The sequence below is a fragment of the Phoxinus phoxinus genome (genome assembly GCF_949152265.1).
Source record: "Phoxinus phoxinus genome assembly, chromosome: 1".
In the NCBI taxonomy this organism is placed as follows: Eukaryota; Metazoa; Chordata; class Actinopteri; order Cypriniformes; family Leuciscidae; genus Phoxinus; species Phoxinus phoxinus.
The window spans coordinates 48,127,313-48,148,570 of record NC_136876.1 but is presented as its reverse complement, the minus strand read 5'-3'; the positions used below and the strand labels follow the sequence as shown (position 1 = coordinate 48,148,570).

The 21,258-nt window shown below is 40.4% G+C and overlaps 1 protein-coding gene across 3 annotated transcripts in view; it reads left to right on the top strand.

The window, feature by feature from the left end:
- LOC307003570 (von Willebrand factor A domain-containing protein 3A-like) overlaps nucleotides 1-21,258 on the top strand; it is a 57,838-nt gene that overhangs the window by 21,476 nt on the left and 15,104 nt on the right. For all 3 annotated transcript variants that reach the window (XR_013798750.1, XM_079622198.1, XM_079622197.1), the window contains 7 exons: nucleotides 1,172-1,291; nucleotides 7,545-7,619; nucleotides 13,128-13,275; nucleotides 14,447-14,627; nucleotides 16,329-16,399; nucleotides 18,714-18,863; nucleotides 20,113-20,191. Coding sequence is in view for 2 of the 3 variants with exons in the window: in XM_079622198.1 (XP_079478324.1) it covers nucleotides 1,172-1,291; nucleotides 7,545-7,619; nucleotides 13,128-13,275; nucleotides 14,447-14,627; nucleotides 16,329-16,399; nucleotides 18,714-18,863; nucleotides 20,113-20,191 (824 nt within the window). In the remaining variant the exon portion in view is untranslated. The remainder of the gene's footprint in view (nucleotides 1-1,171; nucleotides 1,292-7,544; nucleotides 7,620-13,127; nucleotides 13,276-14,446; nucleotides 14,628-16,328; nucleotides 16,400-18,713; nucleotides 18,864-20,112; nucleotides 20,192-21,258) is intronic.

Genomic DNA, 21,258 nt, shown 5'->3' with positions numbered 1-21,258 from the left:
TCTTAGTATTGTTGTCTTGTTTCCAGTGCAAATATCTAAAAAGTATCAAATCAAGAAGCATTTACTCGATAAGTAAAATTGCATAAGAAATTATATCTTGTTTAAGTGAGTTTTTGCTTAAAACAAGCAAAATGATCTGCCAATGGGGTAAGAAAAATAATATTGATGAAATGGCAAATCGTTTTACTAAAACTCAATTTAGATGATTATTATTGTTTTTAGATGTAATAAGATATCATTGACTTTTATTTATATAGTAAATGCTTCTTAATTTACACATTTTTAGATATTTGGCCTGGAAACACGACAAAAATACGACAAAAAGTAAGAAAATAATTTTTTGCAGTGATAATTACCTTCGATTTTCTTTCAAATATGTTTTAACATTTATGACAAGCATTTATGGTAAAGTAAAATATACTTTAATGTCATTTCTATTGAAACTTAGTACTTAAATATATATATATATATATATATATATATATATATATATATATATATAACACATTACAGTTAAAATTATAATCAAGAGTTTACATGTGCTTTATTTACACACTTAAGTGGCCTTTTGTTTCATTAATATTATATCATCTGCAAGTACAGATTATTTCTTAAATACACTACTAGTGCACATTCAATACAATTAATTTTCCCACTGGATATCATGTGGATGTGGAGGTTTATGCATGTCATCACAGTTTTATCAGCAGACATGCAGTGTGCCATGTTTAGGGAGCAGTGAACACATAGGGTTCCTGTCACTTGTAGTTTTACTTGAGGACTTCACCAATTCATTGTACAAAAGTAAACAAAAATAACCTTAAAATCGATCATAGAAATGTAATAATCCCATGAACGGCACAGACTCAACAACACACAAAACAACAGCAGACGTGCACTTTACAGTCTTGATGGTTTGAGTGCTTTTTAAATGCTCTCAGCAGCCAATCACTTAACAGCCTCACGCGAAACACACTGCGGTCGGCACAAGCAATGTTTATCCCTGGAAGATGAACTCCAGTATTAGTGCATATTGATCCTTGTTTGCCAGCCTTTAAGCTTTGTGTAAATCCATTACCGTTCAGGAGGATGTGGAGCGTGTGGTGTGTGTGTGTGTGTGTGTGTGTGTGTGTGTGTGTGTCTCTCAGTCTCTCTGTGTGTCACTGTACAGGGTCCAGGTTGTTCTGGACATGTCTGGGATGAACACACACTACCAGCTGCACATCCAGTACGCTCTCCGGATACTCCTAGAGGAGCAGCTGGCTGACACTCACAGCTTCAATGTCACTGTGTAGGTCACACACACTGTCAGGGGTTTTCACTTATTTATAGTGTGACAGATTATGATCTGCTTTGTCATTTGGTCTCCTGCCGCTTTCTCCCTAGAACTGATTTTATAATGAGATTTTTCTTTCTCTCTCTCTATATATATATAACCAATACCAGTCAAAAGTTTAGACATGGCCGACTGAAAACCGTTGAATCTATAATGTATGCTTGCTTGAAGTTATATAATTCTGTATTCAAATATAAAATGCCTATTTGTGAACTACAATTTACAGTGATAAAGGCTTTAGTTAATCTTCGAGGAATATTTTTAATGAAACCCGATAGATTTTTGTCCCTTCATTAAAAGTCTATGCAACCCAAACCGTTCAAGCTTAAAAAAAAGTTTATAAAGACTTTGTAAAAGAGTAATGCAAAATAATCGAGTGTTTAATAAAGATGTTAGACGTTGAGCAAGTACAGTTGAGCTGACAGATTGACCATTTACTAAAAGCTGAAGTTAAATCTGTTGTAAAGACATCGTGTCTCTTCAGAAGACTTGGTTTAGTGAGCTGGAATCCAGACAAAGGGTGGAGATGGCTTTAATTTAAAGGGGTCCTATTGTGCTCTTTCACTTTTACAACTTTAGTTAGTGTGTAATGTTGCTGTTTGAGCATAACAAATATCGGCAAGGTTACAAAGCTCAAAGTTTACTCAAAAGGCAGATATTTCATTAAACAGAATCCACTTTTCAAGAACTACAACGAACGGCTCGTTTGGACTACAACGCATTTTTTCCGGATCTTATGAAGTCATAACGTTGCTCATTTAAATAATCCCGGCCCACAGAATACGTTTAAAAGTTGTCGAGGCCTGGATGAGCTGCGCTAGAGAAGATGAAGAGTGTTTTTTACACCCCGGAAAAAAAAGTTTATTCTAAGGCTGACGAACTTGTATTTTTAACGCTGTTCCTGGACACTATAGCCTCAGCGTTTGTCCGTGCGCTGCACATTTTACAGAGACAATCTTCCAGAAGAGAGCATAATGCAGGCTATACGCACAAAAGCTTCTCCTGAAAGACAGCTGTTCCCATTTTATCGGGACAATCTGTTGTTTATGGATCGCAACTTGTTAGTAGGTCTTATTATTTGTAGTTGTGTTTTCTATTAACAGTTACGATTATAAGTTTTATGCAGTTGTTATTATATGCTATGCTGAAGATGTAAATGAAGGGCAAAGCTTCGCCTCCGCTAGCCAGCGAACTAACATTACAGTATTGATGTAGTTTATGTAGCTTTTGTAAGACTGTCTGTCGCCCCTTAGGAAAATTATCCATGATTTTGTGATCGATTACTGTTGGTATTACCATATAGTTTTCCGACAAATATGATTAAATGGTGGACAACATCGTATCTATAAGAAAATGACAAAAATAACAACGTCCTGTGAAATCCGTGCTTGAAATCCGTTCTGCACGATTCTCTTGTTCATGAACATTGTCAGGGTCTGAATCGAGCTCAAAATGGTGGACATTGGCGCCAGCGTTAATTATTTACACCAGAGCTGAACTCGCTGTTTTGAAATGGCGTGACATTTCCCGAACACACGCTTAGTGCTGCCAATCACGACACACTGGGTCAGCTAACCAATCACAGCACATTTCGTATTTCAGAAGGAGGGGCTTCATTGAAAATGATGCGTTCAACCAGCTGGGTAGAGAGGAGCAGTAATAATGTCAAATGTGTGAAAAATAATGAATTTTTTTAGCAATCAAGCATGAAAACATATTCTAGTGCACCCAAAAAACAAAATCAAGACTTCGTAAAAGCGCATAATAGGACCCCTTACACTATTTTTAAGCCGTTTCATAATTCCCATTTGTGTCATTTCATAGTTTTGATGGTCCCATATTAAAATGTGGACAATAACGAAACTAAAGAATTAGCAGGTGTGCCCTAATTAAACACCCCTGAACGGTTAACCAAGCTCTATAGACATACTGGAAACTTGGCACGCTGGAGCTGAACTCTGCAGGACAGTGGCCATCACCTCTGGTCTATACTTTAAATTGGCATGATATATTAATATTATGCATTTGTAAATCTAGTGCAGAACAGCTCACAGAGGTGCATTTGGCCCTTTGCATAAATGCAAATGTGCACTTTTCAGCTAGATGAATGGGTCTGAGCGTGACACAAATGTGCCGGAGCAGCAGAACTGAGGTACAGGTGCGAGCTGGAACGGGCCGGATATAGGGAGCACTGGGACTTTTCTCAGTGGGCTTTTGGCCGACTTGTGGTCCAGCTGCCGATCCCGGATTTAGATGCCAAGTAAATAAACAAAGGTTTCAATAGGAGAAAAATACATTCTGACATAATTTGGCCAGCCTATTTAAGCGGCAGTGCTAAATCCTGACAACATAGTTATGAAAATATGTACTAATATATATATATATATATATATATATATGAAATATACAGCATTTTTTTCATTAGGCTGGTATAAGTGCCGGGCTGTTAAAGGGTCTTTGATGGCATCTATGGAAGAAGCTTCAACATTCATGAAACCTTTCAAAAGACTCTTTATAGTGGAAAAAGATTATTAAAAATGTTCACACTAAGAAAAACAGATAATTTTAAGATATGATAGATTCCCAAGCTAACAGGGAACGTTCTCGTAACTTGAAACTTCATAACTGACTAATGTTCTTATAAGGTTCTCTCAAAGTTATGAACAAACGTTCTTCAATGTTAATCGAATGTTCTTTCGGTTCGGGTAGTTATATGGTCTTCAATAATGTTCTCAGAGAAGTTATACATCATTCTTAGAACTTTTAAACGTTTTAGTTTGTCAAACTTTTTTTTTTTACTGCTGTTTTGGAATGTTCAGAAAACATACGTTCTCATAATGTTTGCAAAATTCTAAAATGGAATGTTTCCTTAACATTCATATAACCAAGAAAAAAAATGGACATTTTGAAATTTCAAGATACATTCAGAAATCGCTTTTTCATAACTTAATGGCAAACATTTTTTAGAACATATTTTTGTTAGCTGGGTCTTTGGGGAAAAACAAAATGGTTCTTGTATGACACTGGAACTTTCTATTTTTAAAAGTGTCATTTATAAGGGTATACCCTACATTGAAATGTTCTCTGGTGTGTGTGTGGGCACATACCTGTGCGAATGCATCGCATTCATAAATCAGTTAATGCACAGAATCATTGTTGCATGATCGCGCACACTTCCACAGAGGGAATGAAGGCATTAATGGGCCACCGTAAAGCCTCTGCAGCATTTATCTTCGGCAGTTAGTTGTCTGCTCCTGTTTTAGCGTAGTCATGAGCGCTCTACTTTAGTCTGGCATGAACAGAAGTCTAATAGATGTGATATGCAGCACACACACCTGCTCATAATACTGCAGAGCAGCTGCACGCTTCACTCCAGAGCATCATCATGTCACATGACTCAGGCCTTACCTTCAGGAACAGTGTCCCTCCATTATTTAATGAATCCTCGCTCAGTAACTTTATGGTGGAGCCACTTTTCTAGCGTCTGTCGCTAGAGTGCCTATTGAGATCAGAGGAGTGAGGTTTACTCGCACAGCGACTACTAGCTGGCCTCCATTACTACTTGTCCTCCCTATAAATTTGATACAGAATTTTATTTTATTTTATCACTACGGGGAAGATACGAGAAATTTCCAGAATGCTTTATCTGTAGAGTGGTAAAGGTATCCTCCATAGGGAGATGCTAGTTGGCACTTCAGCACTGCGTTGTCGTCGTGTCCAGGCAAAGGTCTTTCGTCAGATCTGGATACGGCCTGGATCCGGCAGGCTGCGGGAAAACCTCGGGATAAACAAAGACACTAAAATTAGCGTAGATGCCATCCTTCTTATGATGTAACTAGTACATCAGGATTTAAGGGAAGTGTTCCCAGTTCCGGCTGACCTAATCTATGCAGCCTAACATGGAGTTATAAGTCTATAATGTGTTATGTGTATGCTAGGCCGAAGAGATGTGTCTTTAGTCTAGATTTGAACTGACAGAGTGTGTCTGCTTCCCGGACAATGTTAGGAAGACTGTTCCAAAGTTTTGGTGCTAAATAGGAAAAGGATCTACCGCCAGCAGTCGATTCTGATATTCTGGGTATTATCAACTGGCCGGAATTTTGAGATCGCAATAGACGTGAAGGACTATAATGCGTTAAGAGCTCACTCAAGTACTGCGGAGCTAAACCATTTAGTGCTTTGTAAGTAATCAGCAATATTTTAAAATGTATACGATGTTTAATAGGCAGCCAATGCAGTGTTGACAGAACGGGGCTAATATGGTCATACTTCCTGGTTCTGGTAAGAACTCGAGCTGCTGCGTTTTGGACCAGCTGTAGTTTGTTTATTAAGCGTGCAGGGCAACCACCCAGTAGAGCATTACAATAATCTAGCCTTGAGGTCATGAACGCATGAACTAATTGTTCCGCATTTGTCAATGAGAGCATATGACGAAATTTAGATATATTTTTAAGATGGAAAAATGCGGTTTTACAGATACTAGACACATTACTTTCAAATGATAGATTGGTATCAAAGAGCACACCCAGGTTCCTAACCGACGACGAAGGAAGAGTTAACAGAGCAGCCATCAAGTGTTACACAGTATTCTAGATTATTACGTGTGGAAGTTTTTGTCCAATAATTAGAATCTCTGTTTTTTCTGAATTTAGTAGTAGGAAATTACTAGTCATCCAATTTTTTATATCAGCTATGCATTCCATTAATTTTGTGAATTGGTAGGTTTCGTTAGGTTTTGAAGAAATATACAGCTGAGTATCGTCGGCATAACAGTGAAAGCTAATTCCATGTTTCCTAATGATATCTCCTAATGGTAGCATATACAGAGTGAACAGCAGCGGTCCTAGTACTGAGCCTTGTGGTACGCCATACTGAACTTGTGATCGATAAGACATCTCTTCATTTACTGCTACAAACTGATAACGGTCAGATAAGTATGATTTAAACCATGCTAGTGCAATTCCACTAATGCCAACATAATGTTCGAGTCTATTTAAAAGGATGTTGTGGTCAATGGTGTCAAATGCAGCACTAAAATCAAGTAATACTAATAGAGAGATACAACCACGATCGGATGATAAGAGCAAATCATTTGTGACTCTAACGAGAGCTGTCTCGGTACTATGGTACGGTCTAAATCCGGACTTAAAATCCTCGCAGATATCATTTCTTTCAAGAAAGGAACACAGTTGTGAGGACACTGCTTTTTCTAATATCTTTGACAGAAAAGGCAGATTCGAGATCGGCCTGTAATTGACTAATTTTGGATCAAGTTGCGTTTTTTTAACAAGCGGTTTAATCATTGCCAGCTTAAAGGTTTTTGGTACGTATCCTAGAGACAAAGATGAATTAATGATATTAAGAAGAGGATCTATGACATCTGGAAGCATCTCTTTCAGCAGCTTAGTCGGTATAGGGTCTAACATACAATTAAGGGAACATTAATTTTTATCACTCTTCAAACATTATGGGAACGCTACTTTTGAATTTTCTAGGAACATTCTGAAACAAATAGGTCTAAATATAGTATTGGTAATGTTTTTGTTCTGACCTTTTGAGAACATAAACATTCCATTACGTCACTGGAGGAACGTCAGCCAAAGTTCTGAGAACGTTCCCTGTTAGGGAGCTTTGTTCAACTCTCTCAGTCTTTATTTAAAAACATTTTCCCTGTAAGTTCGAGTTATAATAGTTTGTAAGAGCGCGATTTATAAACATAATGAGGCTGTGAAAGTGATTAATGAGTTCATCTGTTCAGCTGATGACGTTTAATGACCTCTGTACTCACATTGGGACATTCGGAAATGCTCAAAGTGAAACAACGCTTAACATTCACTTAATGTACCAAGACAGTTATTAAAAGACCAAACTCAGTAAACACCTTATTAATAAACCATAGCCATTTATTAGTATGATTTACTGAGTTTGGTCTTTTAATAGCACTGTCTACATTAAGCCACGTTACGTGTTTTTCATGTGAAGGATTTTATATGTTCACGTTTCCACTTGTGAAAAATCAAACTGATGTAGAATAAAAACGTGAAAATATCTTGAGCTTGTATTCACCACAGACCTTATCTCAAGCATTTAACCCAAAAACCTGTTGACTCTGTATTAACAAATACGCTGAGGATGTGAAATGATCTGTGTATCAGGACTGTGTTGCTGCGTTCACTCTCCTGTGTGTGATCTTGTGGATGCTCCTCAGGTTCGGCTCGGATGTGCAGTCGTGGCAGGAGAAGATGGTTCGCTCCACACATGGAAACCTGCAGGCGGCTTGGCAGTAAGACCCGAGGATGTGCTTCTGACTTCAGTCTGTGCTTCTCTCTCTCCTTTTCCCTTCAGTAGTGTGTGTTCTTGATGTCGCTCGTACTGCACTACAACACACTTTATCAAACTCAGTTAAAAAAATGAATTAAATCATCCATCAGGTCTTCAAAAAATATATTGTAATGTATTTGGCCTTAGTCTGTGTTCACTCGGTCTCGCTGCGTCTCAGTGAGTGTGTGTTTCCCGCGAGCACCTGTGTTTGTTCCCCAGTTCATCCCGAAACAGTGAATCTCTGCGGCCCGTGTGTGTGTGTTTCCCGCGAGCACCTGTGTTTGTTCCCCAGTTCATCCCGAAACAGTGAATCTCTGCGGCCCGTGTGTGTGTGTGTGTGTTTCCTAATATAGCCTGTTCTGCTTCTCGGGTCTAAAGTTTAATTGAAGCCTTGTAAGAAAGAGTCTTTTGGTGATAAATCTTGCTACTTATAAACTCCCGAGACCTCAGTGTGTGTGTGTGTGTGTTTGTGTGTGTGTGTGTGTGTGATGGGTAGGTTTAGGGGTCGGGTTAGTGTGTGTGTGTGTGTGTGTGTGTGTGTGTGTGTGTGTGTGTGTGTGTGTGTGTGTGTGTGTGTGTGTGTGTGTGTGTGCACGCGTGTGTGTGTGTGATGGGTAGGTTTAGGGGTCGGGTTAGTGTGTGTGTGTGTGTGTGTGATGGGTAGGTTTAGGGGTCAGGTTAGTCTGTGTGTGTGTGTGTGTGTGTGTGTGTGTGTGTGTGATGGGTAGGTTTAGGGGTCGGGTTAGTGTGTGTGTGTGTGATGGGTAGGTTTAGGGGTTGGGTTAGTCTGTGTGTGTGTGTGTGTGTGTTTGTGTGTGTGTGTGTGATGGGTAGGTTTAAGGGTCAGGTTAGTCTGTCTGTGTGTGTGTGTGTGTGTGTGTGTGTGAGTGAGATGGGCAGGTTTGGGGTTGGGTTAGTCTGTGTGTGTGTGTGTGTGTGCGTGCGTGTGTATGATGGGTAGGTTTAGGGGTCGGGTTAGTGTGTGTGTGTGTGTGTGTGTGTGTGTGTATGATGGGTAGGTTTAGGGGTTGGGTTAGTGTGTGTGTGTATGTGTGTGTGTGTGTGTGTGTGTGTGATGGGTAGGTTTAGGGGTCGGGTTAGTCTGTGTGTGTGTGTGTGTGTGTGTGTGATGGGTAGGTTTAGGGGTTGGGTTAGTCTGTGTGTGTGTGTGTGTGTGTGTGTGTGTGTGATGGGTAGGTTTAAGGGTCAGGTTAGTCTGTGTGTGTGTGTGTGTGTGTGTGTGAGTGAGATGGGCAGGTTTGGGGTTGGGATAGTCTGTGTGTGTGTGTGTGTGTGTGTGTGTGTGTGTGTGTGTGCGTGCGTGTGTATGATGGGTAGGTTTAGGGGTCGGGTTAGTGTGTGTGTGTGTGTGTGTGTGTATGATGGGTAGGTTTAGGGGTTGGGTTAGTGTGTGTGTGTGTGTGTGTGTGTGTGTGTGTGTGTGTGATGGGTAGGTTTAGGGGTCGGGTTAGTCTGTGTGTGTGTGTGTGTGTGTGTGTGTGTGTGTGTGTGTGTGTGCGCGTGTGTGTATGATGGGTAGGTTTAGGGGTCGGGTTAGTGTGTGAGTGTGTGTGTGTGTGTGTGTGTGCGTGTGTGTATGATGGGTAGGTTTAGGGATCGGGTTAGTGTGTGTGTGTGTGTGTGTGTGTGTGTGTGTGTGTGTGTGTGTGTGTGTGTGTGTGTATGATGGGTAGGTTTAGCGGTCAGGTTAGTGTCTGTGTGTGTGTGTGTGTGTGTGTGTGTGATGGGTAGGTTTAGGGGTCGGGTTAGTGTGTGTGTGTGTGTGTGTGTGTGTGTGTGTGTGTGATGGGTAGGTTTAGGGGTCAGGTTAGTGTGTGTGTGTGTATGATGGGTAGGTTTAGGGGTCGGGTTAGTGTGTGTGTGTGTGTGTATGATGGGTAGGTTTAGGGGTCGGGTTAGTGTGTGTGTGTGTGTGATGGGTAGGTTTAGGGATCGGGTTAGTGTGTGTGTGTGTGTGTGTGTGATGGGTAGGTTTAGGGGTCGGGTTAGTGTCTGTGTGTGTGTGATGGCTAGGTTTAGGGGTCAGGTTAGTGTCTGTGTTTGTGTGTGTGTGTGTGCGTGTGTGTATGATGGGTAGGTTTAGGGGTCAGGTTAGTGTGTGTGTGTGTGTGTGTGTGTGTGTATGATGGGTAGGTTTAGGGGTCGGGTTAGTGTGTGTGTGTGTGTGTGTATGATGGTTAGGTTTAGGGGTCAGGTTAGTGTGTGTGTGTGTGTATGATGGGTACCCAGCCAACACAGCCATGTGGGGCCCACATGGGTTTGACCTAGGCTATCTAACTGGGACCCAGACAGTTTTGTCCTCGGTTTCCATGGTGGCCCTACATGGGTTTGCCCAGATGAAATGAACCCTGCTCAGTGTGCACACTACAGGCTGTTAAATGTAACACTGATAAGTGTTGGTGTTAATGAGGTAATTAAGTGATTGAATAATGATTGAGCATTATTGATGAACACCTGCTGTTAACAAGCAGAATCACTGAAGGAAAGAGAAACACAAGAACTACTTCCAGCCACAGCCTTAGATGAAATCAACTGAAGATAAAATACACAAAATCTCTCAGGATCTGATTAAACAACTCCACAAACAGCATTACCAGCTTCACGTATTACTAACCAGGTTGACTTTATTTCTGGTAGACGTCTACAGAAGTTCTTATTGAGATTTAACAGAGGTTAAGATGTTGATGATTTATTGAAAATAATAGTTTGGTTTGATGCCACCATTATGGTGAACAGCGTTTGCTTTAGTTGGGATCATGACTTTTTGACATTAGTTTTTCTCTGCTCTGTTGTATTTGATTGTTATGTTAAGAACAGCAAGAGAAAATGCATTCAGATGCTATAAGCTGACTGATGATAAATGTCTAATCTCTGTAAAAAATAAAAAATATATTTTATTTATATTTAAGTAATTAAAATGAGGCAACAGATTACAAGCAATATTATTAATTACATTTAACAAATTAGAATTGAGTAATAATTAATCAAGTTAATTCCTTAAATGTTAACCATTTAAAATGAGTAAAATTTACAAAATATATGTTATTGCCAACATTGAAGACACCTGATGTTAACAAGCAGAATCACTGAAGGAGAAAACCATAATTAAAGTCACCGTTATGGAGATGAGTGTGTGTTTTAGTTGGGCTCTTCACCCTTAAATAATTAATTTTAATTTTTGTTTGGCTGCTGTATGTGAGTTATAACAGCCAGATGAACTAACGGTGATCTGATGTGTTGGTTGTATTTTATCATAATCATTATTTCACAATCATTTGTCCTGAATCACTGAACTCAAATGGAGTCCAGTTTATGAGTTAAGTTATCTCTATTAACTATAGAAGTACGGGCATTTTACACCATAATATTTTTAACTTTTACAAGGTAATCCAAATAATTTCTAAAAAGTTTCTCTTGTACAAAAAAAACAACAAAACAAAACACAGACATCATGAATCAGCCTGTGAATCTCAACAATGGTGACATTTATAAAGCATGTTGCAGTGCATTCTGGGTTGCACCAATAAAAATTCATTCATGGCTCCCATCATGCATTGCTGCATGAATAAATAATGAGCTTATGATCAGAGGTTGTCACCATTGCTGAGATTCATACGCTAAATATTGATGTCTGTGTGCGCCTAAAAAAAAAATCATATATTTTTTATTAGATCAACGTTTCTATTTGTTCATCTGCTGTTATAACTCATGTACAGCAGCCAAACAAAACTTAAAGTTAGTAATTTAAGGGTGAAGAGCCCAACTAAAACACACACTGATCTCCATAATGGTGACTTTAATTATGGTTTTCTCCTTCAGTGATTCTGCTTGTTAACATCAGGTGTCTTCAATGTTGGCAATAACATATATTTTGTAATTTTTACTCATTTTAAATGGTTAACATTTAAGGAATTAATTTGCTGATTCTTGATGTCTGTGTGGAAGTAAAAACCGCACAAGTCCAAAATGCGTAAATGGTGTTTTGAGAATCATTTGATGTTCTGATAAAAATGTGCTGGAATTATTGCAGTAGAATCACAACAAAATGAATAACATATCACCTGAACAAAACTCACGCACAACATCAGTGTGCTAAACCACTTCATGATGATTATATTTGTATCATCAATCAGCTTATAGTATCTGATTGCTTTTTCTCTTGCTGTTCTCAACATAACAATCAGATACAACTGAGCAGAGAAAAACTAATGCTAATAAGTCAGTGCCCAACTAAAGCAAACGCTGATCACCATAATGGTGGCATCAAACCAAACTATTATTTTCAATAAATCATCAACATCTTAACCTTCTGTAGACGTCTGACAGAAATTAAGTCAACCTGGTTAGTAATAAGTGAAGCTGGTAATGCTGTTTGTGGAGTTGTTTAATCAGATCTTGAGGGATTTAGTGTATTTTATCTTCAGTTGATTTCATCTGAGGCTGTGGCTGGAAGTAGTTGTGTTTCTCTTTCCTTCAGTGATTCTGCTTGTTAACAGCAGGTGTTCATCACTAAGGCTCAATCATTATTTAATCAATGAATTATCTCATTAACTCCAACACTGATCAGTGTTACATTTAACAGCCTGTAGTGTGCACACTGAGCAGGGTTCATTTCATCTGGGCAAACCCATGTAGGGCCACCATGGAAACCGAGGACAAAACTGTCTGGGTCCCAGTTAGATAGCCCAGGTCAAACCCATGTGGGCCCCACATGGCTGTGTTGGCTGGGTAGGTTTAGGGGTCAGGTTAGTGTGTGTGTGTGTGTATGATGGGTAGGTTTAGGGGTCGGGTTAGTGTGTGTGTGTGTGTGTGTGTGATGGGTAGGTTTAGGGGTCGGGTTAGTGTGTGTGTGTGTGTGTGTGTGATGGGTAGGTTTAGGGGTCGGGTTAGTGTGTGTGTGTGTGTGTGTGTGTGTGTGTATGATGGGTAGGTTCAGGGGTCAGGTTAGTGTGTGTGTGTGTGTATGATGGGTAGGTTTAGGGGTCGGGTTAGTGTGTGTGTGTGTGTGTGTGATGGGTAGGTTTAGGGGTCGGGTTAGTGTGTGTGTGTGTGTGTGTGTGTGTGTGTGTGATGGGTAGGTTTAGGGGTCGGGTTAGTGTGTGTGTGTGTGTGTGTGTGATGGGTAGGTTTAGGGGTCGGGTTAGTGTGTGTGTGTGTGTGTATGATGGGTAGGTTTAGGGGTCAGGTTAGTGTGTGTGTGTGTGTATGATGGGTAGGTTTAGGGGTCGGGTTAGTGTGTGTGTGTGTGTGTGTGTGTGTGTGTGTGATGGGTAGGTTTAGGGGTCGGGTTAGTGTGTGTGTGTGTGTGTGTGTGTGTGTGTGTGTGTGTGTGTGTGTGATGGGTAGGTTTAGGGGTCGGGTTAGAATATACAGTTTGGACAGTATAAAAACCATTATGTCTATGGAGAGTCCCCATGAGATAGCGAACCAGATGTGTGTGTGTGTTCAGGTGGGTTCAGGCGTTGGAGTGTGTGGGGGGTCGTGATACTCTGGCTGCTCTCCGGCGCGCTCTAGAGGAGGAACCGCAGGAAGAAGACGAAGCGTCTCTGACTCGTGGCGTTTACCTCTTCACCACCGGCACGCCTGATCAACACACGGTCAGTCGGACACTTCTGTCAATCACACGGTCCTGGCCGGTGTTGTGCACTGCATGTGGATCACGATATTCCCAGCTGACAAACGTAACAGAACATTTTGCAGAAGTTCCCATTAAGTTAGTCATGTGTCATCGTCACTTGGAGGATTTTTGGAGACATTTAAAACAGGGCCTTGAAAAAAATGTCTTTCATGGCTTAAAATATCTTGAATGTAACTCGACACCCTCGCCTCATTTAGTATACGCGGTTCCATGAATATGCAAATGAGCCCCGCCTCCACTCACTCACTCACAGCAGCTCAGATCCACTCGTTGACGATCACACGATGATCAGGGGTGTGTATCCCGTAACTCGCTGCCTCACTGCCGTAGTACGATGCTTTGTTGAAGAAATCAACTAGCGAGTCACGACTTTTCCCCGAAACCGCACTGACGTCGCTCAACCACGTTGGTTAATGATGTCACGCAGATGGTGGAGTAATAACTTCTTTTAATGAATGTGTTTGAGATTGAATTAATAGATGTTTTGCTATAAAATACAGATTACATCTGAGGACTATCTCTCATTTTTCTCAGTTATGTTGCTTTATTTCCAGATTCGATCATCGGCTCGTTCTTACGCACTAGAGCTCGGTCACACATGCGCACTCTTCAAAAACGACACTTTAAATCTCTTGACAAACATAAAGATGTAAATGACATTTGTATGTTTTCTAAATTATAGACACAGATTGCACTGAATGTCAGCTTGCTTATTGCTCAAGATACGGATTTATTAAATCCACATGTCATGAAAACTAGAAACTCTGCTTCTAACCACAGGTCGAGATCTGTCGGTCAAACCACACAAGTTTGCGATGTTGTTTGCGAATGTTCGTTAGAACGATGGTCTCGGGAAACTCAGACTCGCTGAGCTGCTGATAACGACAGAACGTGCGACCATAGTGGGCTAACGATGCTTTCGGGAAGCACAGCCCTGATTGGTTACAAGGTAGTGTGTGACGTCAGAAACACCAGCGATCTCAAACCGTGTTTTTGAGACGGTCTTTGCCGTTTTAAAAGGAGAAAATACTCAGCAATGGTGTTGACTTCTACTGAATTTACACATGGTTTGTTTTAAAGCATATTAAAAACTCCTTATAGACACATGAACAACATTATCTTATCCGCAGGAGTCTGTCACTGATTATGTGTCTGAGCGCTGCAGCGTTTCAAACCTGAACCTCCACGTGTGCCTGTTCACCGGAGAAGAGGAGAGCGCTCGCTGTCACGCCACACGGGCCGAAACCACACGGGCCCTGAGCCGCCTGGCACACGCGGGCCACGGGCGCTTCCTCTGGACCTCTGAGACTGGTGAGGTTGAATTGAGTTTTTCAAGGAAGATGAGTTTAGGTACTAAAAACAAGTTTCGTTCAATCCTCATCGTCCTTCCCTTCGGTCATTTTGAGCCTGAATTTTTTTTTTTATAAATAGTCCAAGACCCCCATGACTTTTGTCGCACTTGAACCACGAATACACACACACACACACACACACACACACACACACACACACAAACACACACACACACACACACACAAATTAATGGGTTCGAGAAGTTTTGTGGTTGAAATTTTTAAATGTAGCAAATCGGGTCAAATTGACCCCCTCAGGAATGCTTCAGAAACACTTCGAAAAACCTAAAAATGCTCACAATTAAAAATAAAAATGCTAAAACTTTACCAAAAAATTATTTTATAATGTCTACATGTGTATCTGAATTAGAGTGCGGATCGGGCCAAATTTTTCTTTCTGAACCCGACCCGAGCTCGACAGTTAAAATCCCATTTTTTTTCTCATACTAATGACACATGTACGTTTGTTTGTGTGGAAAGTCCGCTTTTATTAAGCAACTGTAGGAAGGCATTCGGAAATGTCAACAGATGAGCGCATCAGCGCACAGAGCAACAAGCGTTCTTAACACAGCCGCGCATGCACGTGTTTCATTGTCACGGCTACATAAACAAATGTCCGCACACAGGAAGACAGATGTTATGGTAATATTTTATCACAAAATCACAAAATGAACGTTTGCATCAAGTGAAAGCATCAGGCACATTGGCTACCTACATAATAAACTGTTTTAAATGTAAAATGTTCAATGCCTTATCGCGCTGATGTGACCGAGCCCGACCCGAACCCGAACATAATTTCTAAATATCTGTCCGAACCCGGCGGGTCCAGTCGGTCACGGGTCGGGTATCCATCCTCTAATCTGAATGCATACTGAAGAGAAACTGACTTTAGGACCCAGAGGAACAGCTCATATCCATATAGAGTTATAAGGCCATCTAGTGGCAAGAGTCATGAAATATCATGTTATATTATTATTTTTTCCACAAGAGGTCGGCAAACACACCCAATGTAAGATATTTTGAGCTGAATTAAAAGGTTTAGGCATGAAATTGTGAGTTATTTTGAATTTAAGTTAAAACGAATGTGAGGACTATGCTTCTAAATTACTATTTATTTATTATTTATTGATTAAATCTAGTAATTTAAAGGTAAATAAAATAAAAAAGAACAAAAAAAATCCCACAAAATTGCACTAAAGAATAGAAACAATATTATCAAAATGAAATAAAATAAGCTTTCTGGAAAAAAAATAAAAAAAAAATAAAGTATCATTTTAGGGCTTCGGGTCATTTTGACCCGCGAGGGAAGGATTTCACAAAACGCGAGGGAAGGATATTGAGATGTCATGCAGTTTTGTTGTTCACCTTTTGAGACCGTTCTGAGGTCATGTGTAAAACTGGAATAGAGCTGCTGTTTACTTTACTCTGCTGCTTTCCTCTCGTCATATGTGCAGCACATGGAGCCTGAACCCAGTGTGTGTGTGTGTGTGTGTGTGTGTGTGTGTGTGTGTGTGTGCGTGTGTGTGTGCGTGTGTGTGTGTGTGTGTGTGTGTGTGTGTGTGTGTGTGTGTGTGTGTGTGTGTGTGTGTGTGTGTGTGTGTGTGTGTGTGTGTGTGTGTGCAGTGGAAAATATGAGCCTCTTCCTCGTGTTTCCCTGCAGGCATCGTGGAGAGTGATGACATCAGTGCCCTGATTGGAGAAATGGAGACGGCCGATAATTATTGTCAGAAGGTGAGTTTCTCACGTGACCTGGACTTGACCCGTGTCCGCGGTGTTTAAATCATTCATGGGAAACCGAAGAAAAGTTTGAAGCACACCTGCAAGAAATGATCAGTTGTTTATCATGGTTGGTCCAGGTCTTGGTGTTCGTTCAGCTGGATTTGTGGAAGATGTTTCATTACTCGTCGGAGCTGCGTCCTCATCCTCAAGTCCGTTTGCTTTTAAAGTCACTAGCCGCGATTCCATTACAGATTTGCGCAAAACCTTTGCAATATTTTGTAAATGTTGATAATAAACTATTGCGAAAATGACGGTGTTTCCACTAACCGATGTTATGCGACTAAAATGTAATTTTTTCCTCTCACGATAAGTAATTTAAAAAGTCATGGCGACAGATTTTGTTGGGTTTATGTATATCTCAGCCACTGCACTAGCCATTATTTTTAATGGAAGGAGACGTGTGTGTTATCCAATCATTAATGGCAAGGAAAGCCGCTTATACTTGTGAGTGGCACATATGAAGTGTTTCTGGGTGTTTCTCCCTCATTTCTGCTTCAACGGCTTGATACATTTTGGCATTTCTTTGGTGTTTAGAATCCAGCATTCCCGTAATACTTTCATCTTATGAGTTTAATGAAGAACTCTGTCTCGACTTCTGTCCAAACACACCGCGTCATCTACATTAGTGACCTGTAAATTCCCAAAAACTGTTTCCATTGCAGTTTTGCGAAATATTTCTTATTCGAATTGCCTGAAAAACCACCTCATGTGAGCGTAAAAACTTTTTTGTAAAATGCGGGAGGTTTTGCGAAATTGACACAAAAAAATTCCAACCTCCCCAACTCAAAATGTTCTAGTGACTGGTCACATCTAAATTTTTCAATTGGCCCCAGTGAAATTCTGCAAATTAATCAAATTAAATTAGCAGAATTTCACTTTGGGAGGTTAAGCCCAAAAAATAGGCCTTTGACTTCAAGTCATGATGCAAAGGTCGCCTTTGGTATGGAAGTACCTTAGGGTCATACAAATAAATGTATCCTAAGACACAAGTGAGATCACACTTTGTATCAGAAATAAACAGTTTTTTTTTATTCGCCAATGCGCCGAAAATACTCTAGAGCCCATATCTTTGCTTCTGTTATCGCTATAATGACAAATTTGGTGTCAAAGTGTACATTTTTGGGGTCAAGGAATCCAGTAAAATTGGTTTTAAAATTGGAAATCCCAAAAAAAATCCCCATACCATGACAATTTGGGATAAATATGCACATTTCACATAAAGATTGTGTCATCAGAGTGACTTTACTTATCTTTTCCTTCAAAAACTTGAATTTTGTATTTAAGCAGTGCAGCTACTTCTGTACATTACATTTGTCCTAAGTAGCATGAGATTTCGACCAGTCAGGAGTAGCCTATAGCAAATCAGTTCCTGCAACAACACATCCCATCTGCACCAGGAGCTGTGACAGCTGTTGAAGGTCAGAGGTGATAGGTTAACACTTTGAGGTTCGTATGACGTTCTCATTAAATAGAAAAATGTTTTTAATGTTAGATAACTAATAACTATATAGCTAGTATCTAGTTAGCTTCATTATAACTAGGTCGCTAGTAACTAGTTAGCTTCTTCATAACTAGCTAGTGAATAGCGTCATTTTTATTGAAGCAAGCACATAGCCTACATGTTGCTAGCTAGTTAGCTTCATTATTTGATAGATTTTTACTTTTTCTTATCTATCTTATGATGTTAAAGCAACTTCATTTCTTTTTTCAGATTAGCCATAATTGGGCCTATTGAAAAATGTAGATGTGACCAGTCACTAGAACATTTTGAGTTGGGGAGGTTGGAATTTTTTACAGTGCATTGGGTGTATTTTCAATTTGTGCAATTTGAAGGGTAATGGAAACACGGCTGCTGGCGTAAAAAAATCAATCAATAATTTACCCTATTTACTTTCTTAACACATACACTACTGTTCAAGTATGATTGAATGAAACAAAAGTGACAGTGAAGTAAAGACATTGTAATTTATATTTCAAATTAATGCTGTTCTTTTAGACTTTAAACTTTCTTGTATAGGCTACTGTATATTCCTTCCCTCAAACTACCTGGCTTCATTCCGGTTACATGCACGTTTCACAATTCAGTCGTTATCCAGTGGATAAAGCCTCACATTTTTTTTCACTTGTTTCACGCAAAATGCATCAGATTACGAAAGTAAAATGGATTGCGAACACCATTTCATGTTGCCTTACCTGAGAGTTGTTGCTGATGTGCTGATTATTGTAACGCTTCATATATGGGACGTTCCTCCATGTTTTCCTGCAGTGCTCTGAGCTACTGGACTCTCTGATCCAGAAGGGCTCCTCCAGCAGAGGTTCAGGAGACACGAGTTCCCCATCCCTCAAAGCCCAGGCCTGGACCCGCAACGCAAAACTGCCGTGTCCCAGACCCACAACACTCAGCCTGGCTAGACTGGTCAGATCACGGTCCTCATCATGACTCTTAATCTGTCATACATCAGGCTTCATAGCATAATCAGTAGTCTTCCCCACTTAGGCTATGTTTGCATTAATCTGGATAGATTTTAAAACGTCTCCGTCCACCCAAGCGTTTCTAAGCGTTTTCAAAAAGTTTTACTTTTCAAAAAGATCAGTTTTCATGGCTAATAACGCCGTCTCAGTGTGGACGGTAGGCCAAATGAAAGATGAAAGATGCGCTTTTAAATGAAACTGTGTTAGTGTGGACAAGGTCTTGAATTGACCTGTAATTAGTTTCACATGTCCTAGTCTCGCGTAGCCAGAGCTTCAGACTGACGGCAGAAGGTCTGGACTCCATCACAGCTTTCATTGGCCAAGGACTAACCAGAGCCCATTTGACAGACATGTAAAGCATCCAATCATAGTTCGTCTTGCTCTCCGTCATGTTTAGGGGCGTGAAAATGTTAAGTCGATATCGCTAAAATATCAGACCGGTGTGTAAAACTCTTGGACGTATTTAAAAAAGGTCTAGGCTATGAACTTCATATATGTCACATACTTTTGAAAATCCAGCGTTTAGTTGATCCTGGTAAGCGCTCATTGTCACAGTTGTAAACACGACGCGGCTCTTTTTCCATGAGGGGGTTTGGCTTCATGACAGCTTTGTTTCCAGGCAGACAGTAAAAAAATGCGACACGCGCGTCTCCCGGTTCAACAAATGAGATCACAAATCCCAAAGTATTTCCCATTTTCTATGCCTTATGCATCAGATCAATGGTTTGAGACTACAAATACTTCTGACTATCAGCAAGTCCTGTTTAGTTTATTCTCGCCTATAACTATGACAGGAAGAGAGACATGTTTATCAAGTGTAGCTTTAAAGTTGTTGATATCACAGATTAAGGTAACCATCTGAAATCATGCTGGTAAGATGGTCTCTTCTGTAGGACACTTCAATTCAAATTTAAATTCTGTGATGTATTAACCCTCATGTAATTGTAAACCTGCTTTTCTTCCTTCTGAGGAACACAAAAGAAGATATTTTGAACAATGTTGGTAAGCAAACAGATCTGATGATCAGTTTACTTCCACACTGAGACATTTCTCAAAATGTTGTGTTCCTCAGAAGAAAGAAAGTCATACAGGTTTGAACTGACATGAGTAAATTATATGATCTCTTTAAGAGACTCATTAAAAAGCTGTGTTTATTATGAAGGCGTTTTGATCCTGATGTATGATGTGAACAGGAAAGCAGGCAGATGAGCAGATTGGCACAGAACGGGTCGGCTTGGAGGCCGAACAGCTCTAAAGCACAAATCCCAGCAGGTGTGACGTCTTACCAACATCCTGACTGCAATTATTAGAGATCATTTACCAAATGGTCTCTATTTGCCATCTGAACTGTTTGTTTTAACTCTCTCTCTTACAAAGCATGTAGAAGTCTGTCGTTTTTATCATAGGTACTCTTCAACTGTGAAATTGAATCTAATTGAATCTAAAATAAAAATCCAGAAAATCACATTGTGATTTTTAAGTAATTAATTTGCATTTTATTGCATGACATAAGTATTTGATACATTAGAAAAGCAGAATTTAAGATTTGGTACAGAAACCTTTGTTTGCAATTACAGAGATCATACGTGTCCTGTAGTTCTTGACCAGGTTTGCACACACTGCAGGATTTTGGCCCACTCCTTCATACAGACCTTCTCCAGATCCTTCAGGTTTCGGGACTGTCGCTGGGCAATACGGACTTTCAGCTCCCTCCAAAGATTTTCTATTGGGTTCAGGTCTGGAGACTGGCTAGGCCACTCCAGGATCTTGAGATGCTTCTTACGGAGCCACTCCTCAGTTGCCCTGGCTGTGTGTTTCGGGTCGTTGTCCTGCTGGAAGACCCAGCCACGACCCATCTTCAATGCTCTTACTGAGGGAAGGAGGTTGTTGGCCAAGATCTGGCAATACATGACCCCATCCATCCTCCCCTCAATACGGTGCAGTCGTCCTGTCCCCTTTGCAGAAAAGCATCCCCAAAGAATGATGTTTCCACCTCCATGCTTCACGGTTGGGATGCTGTTCTTGGGGTTGTACTCATCCTTCTTCTTCCTCCAAACACGGCGAGTGGAGTTTAGACCAAAAAGCTCTATTTTTGTCTCATCAGACCACATGACCTTCTCCCATTCCTCCTCTGGATCATCCAGATGGTCATTGGCAAACTTCAGACGGGCCTGGACATGCGCTGGCTTGAGCAGGGGGACCTTGCGTGCGCTGCAGGATTTTAATCCATGACGGTGTAGTGTGTTACTAATGGTTTTCTTTGAGACTGTGGTCCCAGCTCTCTCATTGACCAGGTCCTGCCGTGTAGTTCTGGGCTGACCCCTCACCTTCCTCGTGAT